Source organism: Heloderma suspectum, chromosome 1 (assembly GCF_057233095.1).
Source record: "Heloderma suspectum isolate Gila_16-S chromosome 1, 16-S_ref, whole genome shotgun sequence".
Taxonomy (NCBI): domain Eukaryota; kingdom Metazoa; phylum Chordata; class Lepidosauria; order Squamata; family Helodermatidae; genus Heloderma; species Heloderma suspectum.
In genome coordinates this window covers 367,934,002-367,951,590 of record NC_139458.1, presented here as the reverse complement: position 1 = coordinate 367,951,590, position 17,589 = coordinate 367,934,002, and the positions used below count along the sequence as shown (strand labels likewise).

At 41.6% G+C, this 17,589-nt stretch overlaps 1 protein-coding gene across 1 annotated transcript in view; it reads right to left on the bottom strand.

The window, feature by feature from the left end:
* RYR2 (ryanodine receptor 2) overlaps positions 1-17,589 on the bottom strand; it is a 545,602-nt gene that overhangs the window by 267,838 nt on the left and 260,175 nt on the right. The window contains exons 27-28 of the mRNA XM_084828209.1: positions 14,096-14,243; positions 1,620-1,828 (exon numbers count right to left, since the gene is read on the bottom strand). Of these exons, the coding sequence (XP_084684335.1) occupies positions 1,620-1,828; positions 14,096-14,243 (357 nt within the window). The remainder of the gene's footprint in view (positions 1-1,619; positions 1,829-14,095; positions 14,244-17,589) is intronic.

The window sequence follows — 17,589 nt, the reverse complement described above, 5'->3', positions numbered from 1 at the left end:
TGTTGGTGGTAACTGAAATCCCAATTTAAAAAGTTCATAATATAATACTCATCTATGTTAAAGAGCACCTACTTGCTAAAAGGATGCATTTTACTGACACACCCACTTGAATTATTCCCCCCTCTGACAACTGTCAAAACCGAGTAACATATGCTCACACTGATACGAAGTGTTAGTATTAACATTCAAAGCCCTTAACGGCTTGGGTCCAGGTTATCTGAAGGATCGCCTCCTCACATATGTGCCTGCCCTAAGATCATCCTCAGTGGTCCTTCTCCATGAGCCCCTGCCAAAGGAAGTGAGACAGGTGGCTACCAGGAAGAGGGCCTTTTCTGTTGTGGCACCCTGGCTGTGGAATGAGCACCCTGGAGAGGTTTGCCTGGCACCTACGTTGTACTCCTCCCAGCGCCAGGTGAAGACCTTTTTATTCTCCCAGTATTTTAGCATTTTAGCTTCCTAGTCTTTTTAGCTTTGGTGCTTGAAATATATATTTTAAAACTTTGCATTGCTGCTAGGTTTTATTCTGGTTGTACTGTTATAGTGTGGTTTTATGCTTTCATATTTTGTATTGTTTTATGCTGCACTTTGTGGTTTTAATTTTTGTGAACCGCCCAGAGACCTTCGGCTATTGGGCGATATAGAAATGAAATAAATAAATAAATTCCCATTTGCTTAACAGCAGCAACAAACACTTCTGCCCCACCCCAACCCAAATTCAGTTTTTAGAATCCCTTATCAGCAGTCACTCAGTTGTAGACCTGTACTTGTACATACACATCATCGCACTATATGGCTCATGGGGTGCAGTAGGTAACTGCCTCTACCCCCTGATCCAGCATTTTGCATTTGGCTCCTCCCTGAAGCCACTATTTTGCAACTTGACCTGGCTCTAAGTGCTAGGCCTCAATGTTCTAGTACAATAACAAGAAAGATCCCTCAAGGCTGTCCATGCCTCAAATACATTTGCCCTTTAAAAACATTTTTATTGTAGTTAAAATATGCAAATAATACCAATTCATTACATATTATATTATACAATATGCAGAAAAAACAAATTTCTTCCAATATTGTCACAATAAATTCCTATGTAAAAATAAACTTGAATGAAATATGAAAAAAACTACAAAATATATGCCACATTTGTTAACATAAACCTTTCAAGAAGCATGTAAAGAAAAATAGTATCTCACATTGGGATATATTAAATTATTTTTAATAATCAATAAAAGGTTTCCACTTTTCTTTCATCTCTATTTTCATTTGTTCTAATATAAGAAGTTAATTTAGCCATCACTGCTAGGACCTATATTTTATCATACCAACCTTTCACAGAAGGATGTGTCTGAGATCTCCAGTTCTTTCCATACAATATCCTAGCAGCAGCAAACACATAAGACACTAATACCTTGTGCTCCTGAACCACTAACCCCTCAATAAAGCTCAAAAGAAATGTTACTGAGTCCAAAGGAATTTCATAACCTAAAATCTTTCCTATAATAAGGTTTTATTCTTCTCCAGGATTGTTGAGGTAAGGAGCATTTCTACCATAAATGAAAATAACCTCCTGTTTTCTTGTTATACTTCCAACAAATAGGGAAGTAAAATACATTTATGCATACCTTGAATCCATCAAAAGCAAATGCTTGTTCATCTGACCCAAGCTCTTGTTCCGGCTGACAAGCTGGCTTGGCCCAACCAACCCTCATGTCCCCTGCTGTCACTGCTTCAAATTCGAAGTACCATTTCCCAGTTTTCACCGCATACGTCTTCTCTGTGCGGAAGATCCTAAACCTTTCCATCATACCACAGAACACATCTGGTCTTGTAGCTGCAAAGTTCAAAATATAACAGAATCTTTTCATTAAAGTAATAAAATGTATAATAAAATCACGTAATTTGTAAAGTAAGCTGAGAAAGGCTGCCAGTCTGATAAAAAACAAAACAAAAAAACAAGAATGTACCACATTATCAATGAAAAAGGAAGAAGTCACCAGGATGTGCTGCTGACTTTTTCTTAAATTACTTCAGCCTTCAGCTCTATCTGTATTATCATTTCTCTGTGCCTGAATATCTGTTGGACTTCTAACTCACAATGACAGTTATTGTCTTGTCTCGAACAAAAACCCAATGTATATTTATCAGAATGTCATTGGAGGCAGTCAAGTTGACTCTGATTTCAAAGGCAGATTCTGTGAGAATTTAGAGCGCTAAAAACTTCTTAGGGTGCAGCCTATCCATTGTGCCCTTGGTGATTGGAAGCCAATCATCCAATGCAGGGTGGGAGGAGTGACAAAGGCAATCTTCACCTCCCTGTCCTCCCACCCTGCGGGTTTTGCTAGACGGGCCTTTTAGCCCATCTAGTGACAGCACTTCAGAGGAGGAGGAAAGGAAGCCGGAGGAGGCTCAGGAGGACTCGTACCCTGGCCTCTCCAGTCTCTTCCCCTCCCCATCCACTGGAATGTCCCCTTTCTTCCTCCTCCTCCGAAGTTGCTTTTCCAACCTTGGAAGGCAGCTGGCACGTTCTTTCCACACAGGCTGTGAGGAGGTGGGGGAGGAGCGATGGATCTCCAACTCCCCATTCTGAGGTCGGAGCGCTGTCCGGAGGTCAGAGGAGTGGGAATCTGAACAAGCCTATGGTTCCTGTGACTCTCACCCAGGGACCATAGGATTGCTCTCTTAGATAAATGGGCTCTGACTGACTTTTACCCATTGGTGAAAACATTTTTATTCTGTCAGGCTTTCGCCAGGCTAACTACGTGAAATTATATTTAAAGTTGTTGTTTTTATTTCTGGACTGCTTCTGTTGTATTTGTATTTAATTTGTATTGAATGGATTGTTGTATATATTATTGCAATTTTAAATCGTTGTATGCTGCTCTGGCACTAAAAGGGCAAGGTAAAAATTTCTACATAAACAAACAAGCAAGCAAGCAAACTGGTTCTAATGCCATTACCACAGCATATTAAGTGCCAGTGGATTAGTCACTGCACCAATTCAAGCCACTTCTCTTCAGTCACAGCAATCCATAAGATAAAGTTCTTAAGAATAAGGGAATAGCAAGTATTTTATTTTAATGAGATTTGCGTGAGTGTGCTCTTCAGTCAGGTATAGCAAGCTAAGACACAGATGTAGGCATAGTTAAGCTTCATAGTGCTAACAGAAGGGGCCTGCTTGAGCCTTGGGCTCACATGCTCCTCCCTCCCCTTTTGTCCTCTGGCATGGCCATGAAACTGGAAGCATCAGTTTCCTGGTTTAAGGTAACCACAGTTTGTTTTGTCCAAACTGGTAAATGCAGTTAGTTTACACTATGATGTATTGTGTCATGCCCCCGCTGGAAGACTCAGAGGAAGAGCTGGAAGATCAGGGACCACCCACCACCAGCAATTCCCAGGATATGCCAGTAAACCAGGAGGAGCCCAGGCCCTCAGGGGTGAGTGCCATGGGGGCACTGCCTCGGAGGTGGAGGCAGAGAAACCCCCAAGCCCTCGGGAGAGACACTCCCTGAAAAGACAGGAACTCTGAAGGGGTGCTAGACTAAGCCTACTTGTGTGAAAAGGCCTATTTGTATGTAGGAGGCTTGCTCACAAGGAGGACTTTTTCAGCTGCAGTCACTAAGAGCTCACAGCTAAGGCATGACTCTGACAACCTCTGAACAAAAACAGCAGTGCAACGCTAAGAGAATTGCTGGAAACAATGTTGACATGAATCCAGCTCCCCCTGTCTTATTTCTGATGTAAGTAGTAGGACCTTTGGACTGAACTATGACTATCCTTCTGCCTCTTCCTTGTCTGCTGGGTTGCCTTAGAACCTTGTTGCCTGTTACCTGGACTAGACTCTGACCCTCCTCCTGCTTGCTCTTTGTCTAATGTGTTGCCTTGGAACCTTGTTGCCTGAAAAAAGCTGGACTGTTCCAACCTTACCTGTTGCCTGATCCCTGTTTGTGCTGACCATCTTGGACCCTTTAACCTGCAACGGCTAGGTTCAGACTCAGGAAACATGACATATTGAAATAAAGCCAAGATAAGAAACCACAATTTGACTTTGGCTTGTTTCACTATACCATACTTTAAACCAGGTGTGTGGAACCTCCAGTCTGCAGTCCAAATCTGGACCCCCAGAATCTGGAGTGCTGAGGTCTTCTCAGGCCATGCTACACCACCATCTAATGATGCTCCAGCTGCTGCATGCCATGGTCAGCTTTCTGAGCTCCCACAATGGACTGATGGCCTTCTTGCTGCCTCCTCTCCCCCCCACCCCCCAGTTTCTTCTGAAAAAACTGGAGACAGAGAGAGTGGAGGCAGGCTGGCTGGCAGGCAAATACAGGAGAACAGAAAGCTGACCATGCAGTGCAGCACCTAGAGAGTGTAAAGATGTCTAGCTGCTGTATGCCTGCCTACTGGTCAGCACCTCTGCCTCAGGAGCAAGGACATTAGGCTAGCCTGCCTCCCATCTCTCTCTTTCTCTCCCCACCTTTGTGGGAATAAGAGAATGACCAGGAGGCAGGGAGGCATGTGCAGAGACTAGAGGGGAGAGAGACAGACAGACAGACAGAGATGAGAGGCAGCCTGGCAGACTTAGGAACATGTCAGAGAAAGAATTAATGTGCATGTCATGGTCTTGCCACCTCAATTTGCTCTATCGTTACCCCCGCTGGAATGCAGAACCTGACAAGTTCCAACAGAGATATGAGAAACTCAACTGGAAAAAGGTTCCCCACTCCTGGTTCAAACTTTCCTAAATTTGATCAGGTTCAGATCTAATTACAAACTGCTATTAGTTTAAACCTGGAAACAGATGCTTCCAATGGCCTCTTGTGGCAGCACCAAAGGAAAGGGGAGGTGGGGGCACAAGTCTGAGGCTTGCTCACATCACACAAATTATAGTTTTGCATTACATCTGAACCAGGTGTAAAAGACTATAAGCCAGGGCACTTCCTCTTAAATTTGAGTTACCAGTTATATGACCTGTATGAATATTTCCTTTGAGATTTAAATAGCTATATGTGGCTTTCACTCAATTAAACTTACCTGAGATTAATTACACATCCTGATTAAACTACCCCAGCCTTCCTCTTTTAAAAAGAAGCAGGGATAGGCTGCTGATAAAGTGGCTAACAGCTCACACTGAGAGCTTCTTGACCGTATTTCATCTTTTGCCCAATACCTGTGAAACTGCTTGGTTCATATTAGTTCCTCCTTCCCACTTTTGTACCTTGCCTTTTCTGTGAGCATTTTTCCTGAACAAATATGTTCTGTGTACTTCCCAGTCCTGTCTGGATTACCTGCTACTGAATTAACTGAAACTGAACTGATAGCCTGCTGGTCACCTGTGTGCCTGGTTTCCTTAGGCTTATCCAAACTTACTTTCCAGGCCCTGGTCCACTTAAAGTTGCTCCCATCTCAGCAAGACCCTGATATTAGCACCTACAGTCTTATCTCTACATTTATCTCCAGTGTCATAGAATCATAGAATAATAGGGTTGGAAGGGGCCTATAAGACCATGAAGTCCACCTCCCTGCTCAATGCAGGAATCTAAGTCCCTTCTCTTCAGCTTTCACCTAATTACGGTGTTCCATTGTTTCACATCTACTTACTCTACCGCAATTCTCAGCTCCAGTGCAGAACACTAATGTTTTAGACTAGAGAGTACTTTAGGATAGCTTCTGCATAAGTTGCCTGGATTGCAGTGGCCTCTTGTACTTTGAGTCTGACTGACTGCTAAGCTTTTTGGTATAATAAATAATTACTTCTCCTGTCTTTTCATGCTTTACCAAACTGACCTCTGATTGTTCCCTTACTTCCCATTACCTTCCTTTTTCCTTTGTAAGTACACCATTAGGACTATGCCATTAGCTGTTTCTCTTATATTATACATTCTCTTGCCAAGTTCAACTACTCACATAATTAAGTTATCATGATTCTTCCTCACAAATCAACCCCCGCATTTCCTCCTACAATTTTTCAGCTCTGCATGGCTGTGTGACATTTTCTTCTAGATTTCTGACTGTTAACATAAACCTAATACTTGTACAAAGTGCAGTAAATTGATAGTAACCATGTTTTTTTAAACCCTATTTTCAAAGAGGTAAGTATCAGGCAAAGCACAGGGCAGTGAGAAAGGGACCAGTATTGCATACCATTCCTTCTAAAGCATTTCCACTAGTATCTATTCTCTGCTGTCACTGATAAAGGCAAAAGTACGGTGGGGATGCAAAATTCCTAATCCTCAGTACCTACCTATATAAACCTTCAGTAGCTGAGAGCCAGCATAGAAACTTCTCTAATTGTAGTACCTGCTTTTCCCCCTCATAGTGGTCCACAGACCATCTGTGATTAGGCTTCTCCGGAAAAAAAATCAGATCAAGACCCCTTAATCTGTAATAACTATCACCTTGTGACTAACCTTCCACTTCTGAGCACGGTTCTGGAGTGAGTGGTGGCCTCTCAAATCTCAATTGTCTTGGAGGATACTAATTATTTGGGATCCATTTCAATCTGGGTTCAGGCCTGGTTTACAATAGAAACAGCCTTGGGTGCCCTGTGTAAGGTCAAAAACAGACTGAACCATTCCAGCCACCCAGGGAGAGGAGCTGCTCCAAGGAATCACATGTCTCTTAAAGAAACAGGCCATATATATCACACCCTGGTGGATGAGTTAGGCTGGAAAATGGACAGTGGGGGAGTGCAACCCTGTTAGTTCTCCTGTACCTCTCAGTGGGTTTCAATATTATCAGTACCATAAATAATGGTATCTTTCTGGATTGCCTGGCTGATGGGGGAGGGGGCATGGTGTCATGGCTCTGATCCTACCTGGCTGGGCAGTCTAAGAAGGCGATGCTGAGGAACTTCTGCTCTGCCCTGTGACCTTTGGCCTGAGGAGGTACAGCAAGGCTCTGCCTTGTCCCCCATACTTTATCTGGAATATGTTATTGTAAGTATATCTCCCATTTTTTAATATATATTTGCTCTCAATTCTTGCTTTGAATTTATTGACACAGCATATCAACTACACCTTATCAGTTGCTCAACTGTGACTAAATTCCTCAGAATACTTTTTTTTTAAAGTACAAATCTGGAAATAATGATAGAGGAGGATAAAAAAAATCCTACTGTTACCAATTCATATTGACTCTTACCGGAACTGCTACTCTGGTAAGGATCATTAACATTGTGAGGATCATTAACAATGACCCCCTGCTTACAAATGAGTCACACTTTCCCCCAAAGCAGCAGCACTGAGTAGTCATATCCTGCTTACATGCAGCCCTTTCCATAGCCCTTTCTATTTACTTGCTGAGCTGCAAGACAGCCACTCTTTCAACATTCAGACTGTGTATGCTTCTGGAAAAATGGCCCAGTGGCCCAGTTCACACATAACAATAAACCATGACTTAACACTATGTAGATGAGCTCTGCAAGCCTGAGCAAAGCCTTGGGCTCACGTACTCTCTTCTTCCCTTGTCTGCCTCACCTGCCAGGAGGACTTAACCAGATTCAGTTTCACTTTCTACAGTTTACAGCTTTGCATATGAACCAGGAACCTTCCTGGCTTGTTGTGTATGAACTAGGAATTGTGATTTAAAACAAGCTCTAGTTTGTTAAACCAGTTAGCCAAACAACCCAGCTAGATAAACAACCATAAACAATTCTAGCAATTGACTAGAGTTTGTTTTAAATCATGATTCCTGGTTCATACACAATGACAAACCAGGAAGATTCCTGGTTTCCAAGTGGGAGACGGGAGCCCAAGTCTTTGCTCAGGTTCACAGAGGCTTGTCGATGTAGCACTAAATTGTGATTTAGCATTAAGTGGGAACACAGCCAATGTGTCCAAGTAAACAACACAGCTTGGATATGAATAAACAAAACACAAAAATATTAGGGGTATCAGAGAAATCCTCCACGGACCCTACTGAATCCGGCCCCCTTTGAGTCCATGGAGGATCGGATCTCCTACCTCTGAAGTCCTTGCCGGCCAGATCCTGCCTGCCGCCGGCTCTAAAGCCCTAGCGGTACAGCCGCCATTGCCGTACTGCTGGCTGGACTGACGGACTGCGGACGCAAATGGCGTCTGCTACACCATTTGCGTTCCTGCTCTTTGACATGATAGGCTACGTAAATCTTTACGTAGCCTGTTGCGTGAAAAAACAGGGACACAAATGGCGTATTTGCATCCCTGTTCCTTCGCACAATAGGCTACGTAAAGATTTACATAGCCTATCACGTCAAAGAGCAGGGACGCAAATGGTGTAGCGGAGTCTTTTTGCAGATTTGCTGGCTCTGAAGCCCTAGCGGTACGGCCGCCATTGCCATATTGCTGGCTGGACTGACAGACTGCGGATGCAAATGGCGTCCGCTACGCCATTTGCGTCCCTGCTCTTTGACGTGATAGGCTACATAAATCTTTACGCAGCCTGTTGCGTGAAAAAACAGGGACACAAATGGCGTATTTGCATCCCTGTTCCTTCGCGCAATAGGCTACGTAAAGATTTACATAGCCTATCACATCAAAGAGCAGGGACGCAAATGGCATCCGCTACACTGGACGCCATTTGCATCCACAGTACATCAGTCCAGCCAGCGATATGGCAATGGCGGCCGTATCGCTGCGGCTTCGGAGCCGGCCAGCGGCTCTGCGGAATCGCTGCAGAGCAGAGCTGGCTGGTGAGGATTCCAGGGGGAGGGACGGATCACCTCCCCCCCTGCGGACCCCCCCCCACCGGAACAGCAGGTAAGTAATTCGTACATCCCTAAAAAATACACACACATTTTTACACCTATTTCTTTATTTTTAAAATCCCTTTGGATTATTTTTACATTCAGTTAGAAAGAATATTAAATGGGAAAGAAATTTAAAGAATTTGAATTAAAATGATCATCACTAGGAAGATAAACAGAATCATATCACTGGTACATCTGGAACAACATTGCTCTACTGGGAGCAATTGACTGGGAGAAGCTCTCCTAACTTTCAGACATATTTCCAAGCCCTACCTGAAGATTCCAGACCCTGAAACTGAGACCATTTGCATGCAAACCTTGTACTTTACTAGTGAGCTAAGGACCCTAAAGATTAGTTGGTGTATTCTCATTCAAGGAAAATGCAATACTATGAGAACTGGCATAGTCTAGTGGCCAGCATATGACCAGGACACCTCAAGTTCAAATCTTACCTTAGACATAAGCTCATTAAGGGTGCTATCCTACTCATGTTTAGAGAGAAAAAAAGTCCTACAACTCATGGAATCCCCAGCCAGCCACTTAGGCCTGGGGCATGATGGAAGTTTTAGGACTTTTTAAATGTCTAAACATGCATAGGATTACACCCTAAGGGAGCGATCCTATGGCCACTAGAAAGCAGCTAAATGGACATAGGATATCTTGTTTTATGGGAACCGACCTCCCCCCACTTCCGTGCTGCCTCGGAGGCAGCACAGAACAGCCCTGTCCTCTGTGCTCACAAGAGCAGTGCGGAGCGGCTGAAAAGGGGCATGTCTGGGGGCATTCCAGGGCGGGAAGGGTGGAAATACCTGTATGACACATCCTATGTGTCGTACAGCAGCCTCCTTCCCTGCTCAGCCCCCCCACAGCTGGACAGCTGCAATCGGCTGTCTAGCCGTAAATGCAGGGTAGGAGAAGCGCGGAGGGAATGATCCCCTCCGTGCTTCTCCTGCCCTGCATTAGATAGGCAGTGGCCTCCAAGTTTGGAGGCGGCCACCTATCTGCACAGAATTGTGCCCTAAGTAGCCTTGTGCAAGATGCTGTCTGGTAAGAATTACTGATGTACATGAAGTGTTTGGTCCACGAAATATTCCATATACGTGATTATTATTATTGTTGTTGTTGTTGTTGTTAATTAGGTACACATTATTTTGATTGTCCTATTTTTATTATTCTTTATAACTGGCCACTACTTAATAAAGACAGCAAGATATATACCCCAGTAGTTAATGAATGACTGTTCACCTGAACAATTCTAGAAGCAATATTAATCTGTTGTAGCAAAAACCAAGGAAGACTTCTGTGGTACTTTAAAGACTGACTTTAAGACCAGCAGGCGAGTTTACTCAGTATGTTGTCCCATGAGTCCAGTTCCATAAAAACCACTAGAGGGCTTTAAGGTCACATTATATTGCTTTCAGATGTAGAATAATCCCTGAAACCATATTCATCTAGTTAGGTTACAAGAAATCTCTTGATACTCTAGAAGAAATCTCTTTAAACTTCTTGTAGTGAAAGATACTGGGCAGTGGTTTAGCTCTCAAATATTTCTTGACACTTTCTTATCATACAAGGTAACAAAGTAAGTTGTAATTTCTGACAAATGATATATAATAAGAAATGTTGCTTAGGCATAATTAGTACTAAATAACTTTTAAAATTACACTCTGAAGTAGTTGCTTTAAAGCAGAAAACATATTTCCTGATCTTTGGATTTCAGTAAAGTTGGTAGAAATTTCTACAGCACATAATAGTTATCCTGGGAGGGGTGTGTGTGTGTGTGTGTGTGTGTGTGTGTGTGTTCAGCCTGATTCTGTGCTCTGCTACTTTGCTGGACTCCCAATGTCAGTACATGGTGGCACAATATCCCCTTAGGGAGCGTTAGTTCTGGGGAAAAGCCACTACAGGACATGGGCATGCTGCACAAATTGCTTTTATGGAGCAGGAATGTACATGAAAAAAGTGGGCTACCCACAGCTTCTAATGTGAGATTCTTGGACTCAGGGAAATTCCCCTTCTTCCTTCACAAGTACAACCGAAATGGCCTGAACCAGGTAACCTTAGGGAGCCTTTCCTCGCATATGTGCTTCACCATCAGTTAACTTCTGCCGTTTATGATCTGCTCCTTGGGAAACAATGTATGAGTGTCTGGCACAAGGCCTTTTCTCTGATAGCCCTGCAATTATGGAACCCACTCCCTAGGGGGCGCTCTACAGGAGCCCAGTGGTATTTATCCTATGGATCCACAACCATTCCCTCCCCACCCACTGGCACATTCTTGACATGCCTCTGTTCCCCCTGCCTGAGATCAGAGTGCCAGCTTCAGGGAGGAAGCCACCATGGAAATGCCTGTGGTGCCTGGTATGAGGAATCCATAGTGAGATCTCCTCCTCCTAGGGTGGACCCCTCCCCTCTACCCCTTGGAGGGGAAAATCTACCACTTCCTATGGCTTCTGAGACACCCTCCCAGGAACCATAGGATTGCTCTCTCAATATTTGTTTCAAAACGCTTTTGTGGGGAAACAAAACCCTGAATATTAACATTTTAATAATGTTTTAGACTATATATATATAGGGCAGATAAAGTTTAAAAAATTACTGCTTCCGTTAAATTCAGTTGGTGAGTTTAAACATTAATATAACCCAACATATGCTTAATTATCACTTCCTGAAATCCAAAGTGCTTAATTGTGGCTAGATCATGCCCAAATTACCAATTATGGTAGTTAATTAAATCAAAATAACTTGAGAACATTATTTCTTAGGCATATGAAATAATATTTACAAATTTTCCTTGCAATCCTTTTGCCAAAAGTGGTCTCTATTTTATTTATTCATTAAGATGTTTTTCTTTAAGAAGAAATAAGATACTGTTCTAACTGAATGGCAAGCAATTTCCAGTACAGCAGGAAAATTGTCAGAAATTTATAAATGTCAGGATTGTTTTCCTACTACATAGATGTTTGGGGAATTTACGTGAGCAAGATAACACAGTCTGCTCAGCATGTTCAAATGCAAACTTACTGAGGAAGTCAAAATTGGCAGTTTGAAATGCAAAACAATTAGGCTAGTGAAATAACAAATGGATCATTACACCACTCCACTATCATTATATTAATGAAAATGCGTAAAATATGAAGTACTGCAAGTAGTGTGCTTGTGTGGCATTCAGGGCATCACCATTTCTCAGCCTAACCTACAGGTTAAAAGGCCACTGTGAGATTCTCAGAGGCAATACAGGATAGATGTTGCAAATAAATAATTTGAAATATCACAGCTAAAAAGAATGAGCCCTAAGCCCCTGTTCAAATCTCAGCTCAGCCACAAATTAATTGGGTCACTTTCAGCCTTAGTCCACCATCTGTAACGTGGGGATAATATTAATGCCCTACCTTGTACAGCTATGATAAGAGCTAACAAGACAATGCCAAGGAAGCACTTCGAGCACTCAAGGGAAGAATAATCCTGAAGTATGATCCAACAACAGTTAAATGCATGTAAGTGCAGCTTTCTGCCTGTCTCTCATTCACTATTCACTTTTTCTTTGTCAAGCAGCCTCTCACGCTCAGCAAGGACTCTCTAGTTTTGCCTTGCTTTAGTGGTGGGATGCCTGCTGTGATTTGGGCTACTGCTGGTGGCTTCAGGGGTGGGGAGAAGAGGCTTACTGCTTGTCAGCTGTAAGGTGGCTGGTGGTGGGGAAGATGAGAACACAGGAGCAATCAGCCAATGAGCTGTGGTGGGGGAGGAGCCCAATAGGCAAAAAGTAGTGTGATTGACCAGCTATGGTGCAGCACTGCGAAGGCACTGGAGGTGGAGAGGAAACTGAATGTGTGGGTGACAGAGAGAGAACAAACTGAGCTTGTACTGGAAGATTTTGTAGCACTGACTAGACCAGAGCACTCTCTCTGGTCTAGAAAAAGATCCATTCCAATCCAAGGACCAAGTGAGCCTGTCAGAATTTGCCTGCCTGGTGACTTGGTAATGGACAATGTGGAGGGGGTGGGGGAGGAAAGGCCCTAAAGGGCCTCCAGCTGGGTCTGGTGTGGCATTTCACTGCTTGACCTGCAGGTGGAGAGTAGAAGAACATGGGAAAGGCCTCCATATGGCCTTGGTGGCAGTGCCTGGAGCTAAGTGGCTCCTGCTTGAAAAACTGTGAAGACCGCTGACCTAAGTGGGAAGGAAGAGAGAATTCTTAAAAACTCTAGGAACATGGGGACAGTAAGGTGGCTAATCTTGTTAAACCTTCACATAAATATATACTGCTGAACATAAAGAGAAAAAAGCACTACAAAAAGAGATGCTTGGTATAATCAGAGCATCAAATACATTTTTAAAGCACTGCAAATCCCTATCTTTGTAAAATGTATTTAACTTCATTTAAGACCTCAGGCTGTGGAGAACCCCATCTAAATATGGAAACTGTCCTAGCTAGAAACAGGCTTGCTGTTGTAGCCAGACATTGCTATTTGTGTCTGCCACTGGCCCCATCTCTCCTTCAGTCCTGCGGCACATGCAGAGGATTCGGGGGAAAGGCTAGATTAGTCCTTAATTTTTCACCAAGCTTTGGTGAAATTTAAAAGTGGCAAGGTCAATTCTTTCTGTTTCTCAGTATGTGCAAACCAAACCTGGTGCAAAGTGCAACTGACCTCTTCTGCTTCCAGTCCTCCAAGTCTCCACAATGCATGGAAAACATGGGGAGAAGGGTCTCTGTGCTGGATATCCAGGGGGAAATGGTAATCAGAAAAAAATATTTAAGGTTACTGCAAGCCACCTGGCAACTACGTTTATGGAATCCATTTATGAATCATGCTGATTTTTTAAAAATGTGTGCTTTATTTCCAAGTACAATTTGTGCAGTGTTCATTTCTACATATTGGTTCATGTTGTGTATTCCTCTACTAGATTCGGGAGGAAGTCTTACTGAACTCCATGGGACTTCCTTCCCAGTAGACGTGCATAGTACTGCACTGTTGATATAGTAATTAAATCAATGGGCCTAAAATCCAAAGGTGACTTTAATAATATATTTAGTGTTAATAAAGCACTTTAGAACATGCAAAGCACTCCACACACATTATTTTCAGTCTTCCTTGCAACAACCCTGTCAGGTCAGTATTACTACTCCCATATTGCAGATGGAAGTTTGGGGCTGAAATAGTGGCTTGCCTAAGGCTACATGATGAGCCTGTGACTGAGATGAGAATTGACAGCTAACGTTTTAGCCGTTACATTTAATGGGACATGCCTAACTTCCTCAAGTCTGTACCATTTTTTAATTTATCTAACAAATGGTTTATATGCATTATATAGTTATAATAAAAGCATTTGTATAATTAGTTTCATGAACTTATTAAAAGAGCAAAATTTCAGTACCATGGTCTTGATCTGGAGCCTCAAGGTTATAGCCATAGCCAATGAGGGTACGAACTGCTTCTCGGAGACTATCTTTGTTTGATTTCTTGGTGCGATCATCTAGAAGAGCATAGGGGACAAGACGAGGGTTTCGGCGGTTCTTCACATCCTACAGAATGGAAAGAAATATGAATTATGAAGACCAATTTTAACAGATTTTATAAAACTTCTTAAAAAACATGGCTACTAGCATTAAATAAGCAAATTAAAGTAAACTGAAGGTCTATGCAACAGCAAATATACAGCTAATAGTTTCCAGAAGATAGTATGAAGAATAGTGCTATGCATTAACTCATTCTGCTCATGCATGGATCTAATCTACTGATACGTTTTGAAGTCTGATAAAGAGTTTGATCTTCAGAAAAGCAAATTATACAGAAGTATATACAGTTGAAAGCCTGAAGTTTAATTTCTTATGCTCCAATCAACAGTCTAGAAGAATACTATTTTAAAAACCACACTGAAAATTTATTTTAAAAATGCATGTATATATAAGAAAGAATGTTTATTGGTAACTATATATATATATATGTGTGTGTGTGTGTGTGTGTGTGTGTGTGTGTGTGAAAATGCGTATCTTATTCTAGAAATCCAGAGAAGGAAAGCCTTATTGATTGTTGCACTTAATATTGTAATTCTCTTATTGTATGTGTAATTTTTAATTAAAATTAAATCATATTTAAAAATAAAAGTATAGTACTTGTATAAAAGTTCTGAATATACAAGTATATTACTTACATAATGTTACATATGCACATGATTATGTATATGCATATGCCTACTATTACAGCAGCTTGTCACAAGGCAGTTCATACTTAGGTTCAGATTTCTGAACACAAATACATGTGTATTTTATCAGGTAAAAGGGGTAGACATGTAAAAGGGGTGAACATTCTTCCCTGTGGGGAAGAAGAAGGAGCAAGGCAGCAGGCAAAGGGAGCATCAGGGCCTGCTCCAGTTGGCCTGCCCCTCCTTTGGGAGATGAGAGGGGGAAACAGGGCCATCCCACCAGCCCTGCTGACAGTCTACCTAATTCTTTTTTCTCCCCTCCCCATTGCCTTTTCCTTGTGTGTCGTGTCTTTTTTAGATTGTAAGCCTGTGGGCAGGGACTGTCTTCTTTGTTCATTGATTGTAAGCCGCTCTGGGAGCCTTTTTTGGCTGAGGAGCGGGATAAAAATACAATAAATAAATAATAAACATGTAAATTGCAAATTTTCTCTTCAAAATATGCACAACTGGGAAAAGACTGAGCCACTTATGAATACTTTAAAGGGGGCACAGAATTATTTTCCTTTATACCTAACACAATAGGCACATATGTTGTAGTAGTCCAATTTCTGTACTGAAGAACAGAAAAATAGCATCATGAAAATACCATATATACTGTAGAGATAGAAGACTATTTCCCAAGCCTAATAGCCAAAATACTAGAACTGGCATGACTTGTACTACTATTTGAGACATCTGGTATCAGCAATGCAGAGCAAACTAAGCAATGTGTCAATGCTTGCAAGTTATCTGAATTAATGTTCCTTTGTAGGCAGAAAGGAAGGTTCTTTCTCTCTTCATTAAAAGACAATCCTCTATAAGAAAATAGTCCTTTAGTATCCAATATAATCTATGCAATTTATAATTAAACAGATAATCTCTGAGCTCTCTAAATACCTTTTCTAATTAGTATGATACAGTGTAATGTATCCCTCCTGTTAGTGGTCAATGGCATAAACTGCTTTTCACTATCTGCTCTGGTACATTTTTTCCCAGGGACCTTCCAAGAATACTGTGAGCTCACATTGCCATACATCATCCATTTCCTTTGGACTAAGGACAAAAGTGAACATAGAAAGGCATCTATTTTTATTTATCTTCATTATACATGGAGAAGCTCTTGACACGGTCTGGGTTCACACGTAGCGCTAACCCATGGTATGGGTTGTTGAATTTTGGGTGTTGTGTTGTGTGAACCCAGTTGTGCTAACAAACTTTGCTTTGTTAACCACAAACAAGCCAGAAAGAAAGCCCATGGTTTGTTGTCAGGTTGTGAACTCTGGATTGTTTAAACCATGGGTTGTCATTGCATGTGAACCCAGAAACTTGGATTGTTCGTGAGTTGTCTTGCCAGGTAACAGAGGTGGTGGGCAAGAGTGATAAAACAAAAAAACAAAAAAAAACCCACCCAGCCACTCTACATGCCAGTACTACAGCACTGCAAAAGCATTTGGAATACAGGGAGGGACTGGGCAAAGGAGGAGGGAAACAAACAAACCCAGGGGCTGAGAAAACAAACTGCAGTGTTTTTGATCATTTACCAGACAAACCCTGATTAGGGCAACAAACCATGGGTTAAATAAACCATGAGTTAGTGTTATCTGTGAACCAGGTTATGGTGAGGTTCATAATAATCATTATTAATCATCAAATAATAATTATTATTTATTATGTTTCTATACTGCCCCATAGTTAAAGCTCTCTGGGCAATTTACAAAAGTTAAGTGTGCCAAAAAGAGGTACCAAAGGTACCCCTAAATAATGGATTGATCAAACAAGCCCTATTGCCACAAGCAAGCTAGTCATTATGCCAAGTGCTACAACACATGGCACAAAATGCATATTCACCAACTAGTCATAGAAATGCAAACAGCTTTTCCCTAATCTCTAATTTTATGTTAGATCTAATTCTAGTCCCGCTTTGTTGAATGAGTTTAATGGGCCTGGAGGAGGATGCACATTCCTGTCTACATTAGATGTAACAATTAATTCAATGCATGAGCATCACAATGAGAATCTAGATGAACATCTGCATCAGGCCCATGTGCACATTTGCATTGCTGCACCGGGAAAGAACCTACAAGAATTCTTGCTTAATCCTATCTGTAATAAAACATCAGAAAAAAAACTTGAACTCATTATTATTTAATTCCATATCACTTTTCAGATGGCAGTGTTTGCCATGCAAAATGTTTTACATTAAACTGTATGGAAATGTAACTACTTAAATAACTATCTCTTCTATCTAAACATTTGATTAGCTGAATATTCTGACCATTCAGAATAATCATGAATTAAAAATGGTTAAAAGTCTTTGTTCATATGGCACCCATCCTGAGAAATTCAGATCATTATTTATACTGGAAACCTATTTCATATTTTTATGCATAATTTGTTTTTAGCATATTTTTAATATCACAGCTTTTTGCTCTCTGACTTTTCTATTTTACATCTCCTGGAAGTACAAAATAAGTGTGTAAATGTTATGCTTACTTCCTTTCATTTCTCAGTAAAACACTGCATGCTAGCACAATACTAGTAGCTGAGGTAGACATTTTGGTAAGAGATGCAAAGAAAAAAGCAACAAAATCATAGAAAGCAATTATTGCCTTTCAGTACCAAGTAAGTACTTCAGATAAGTAGTATCTGTTACAATGTTGCCACACCATCACAAAATGTAGCAATAT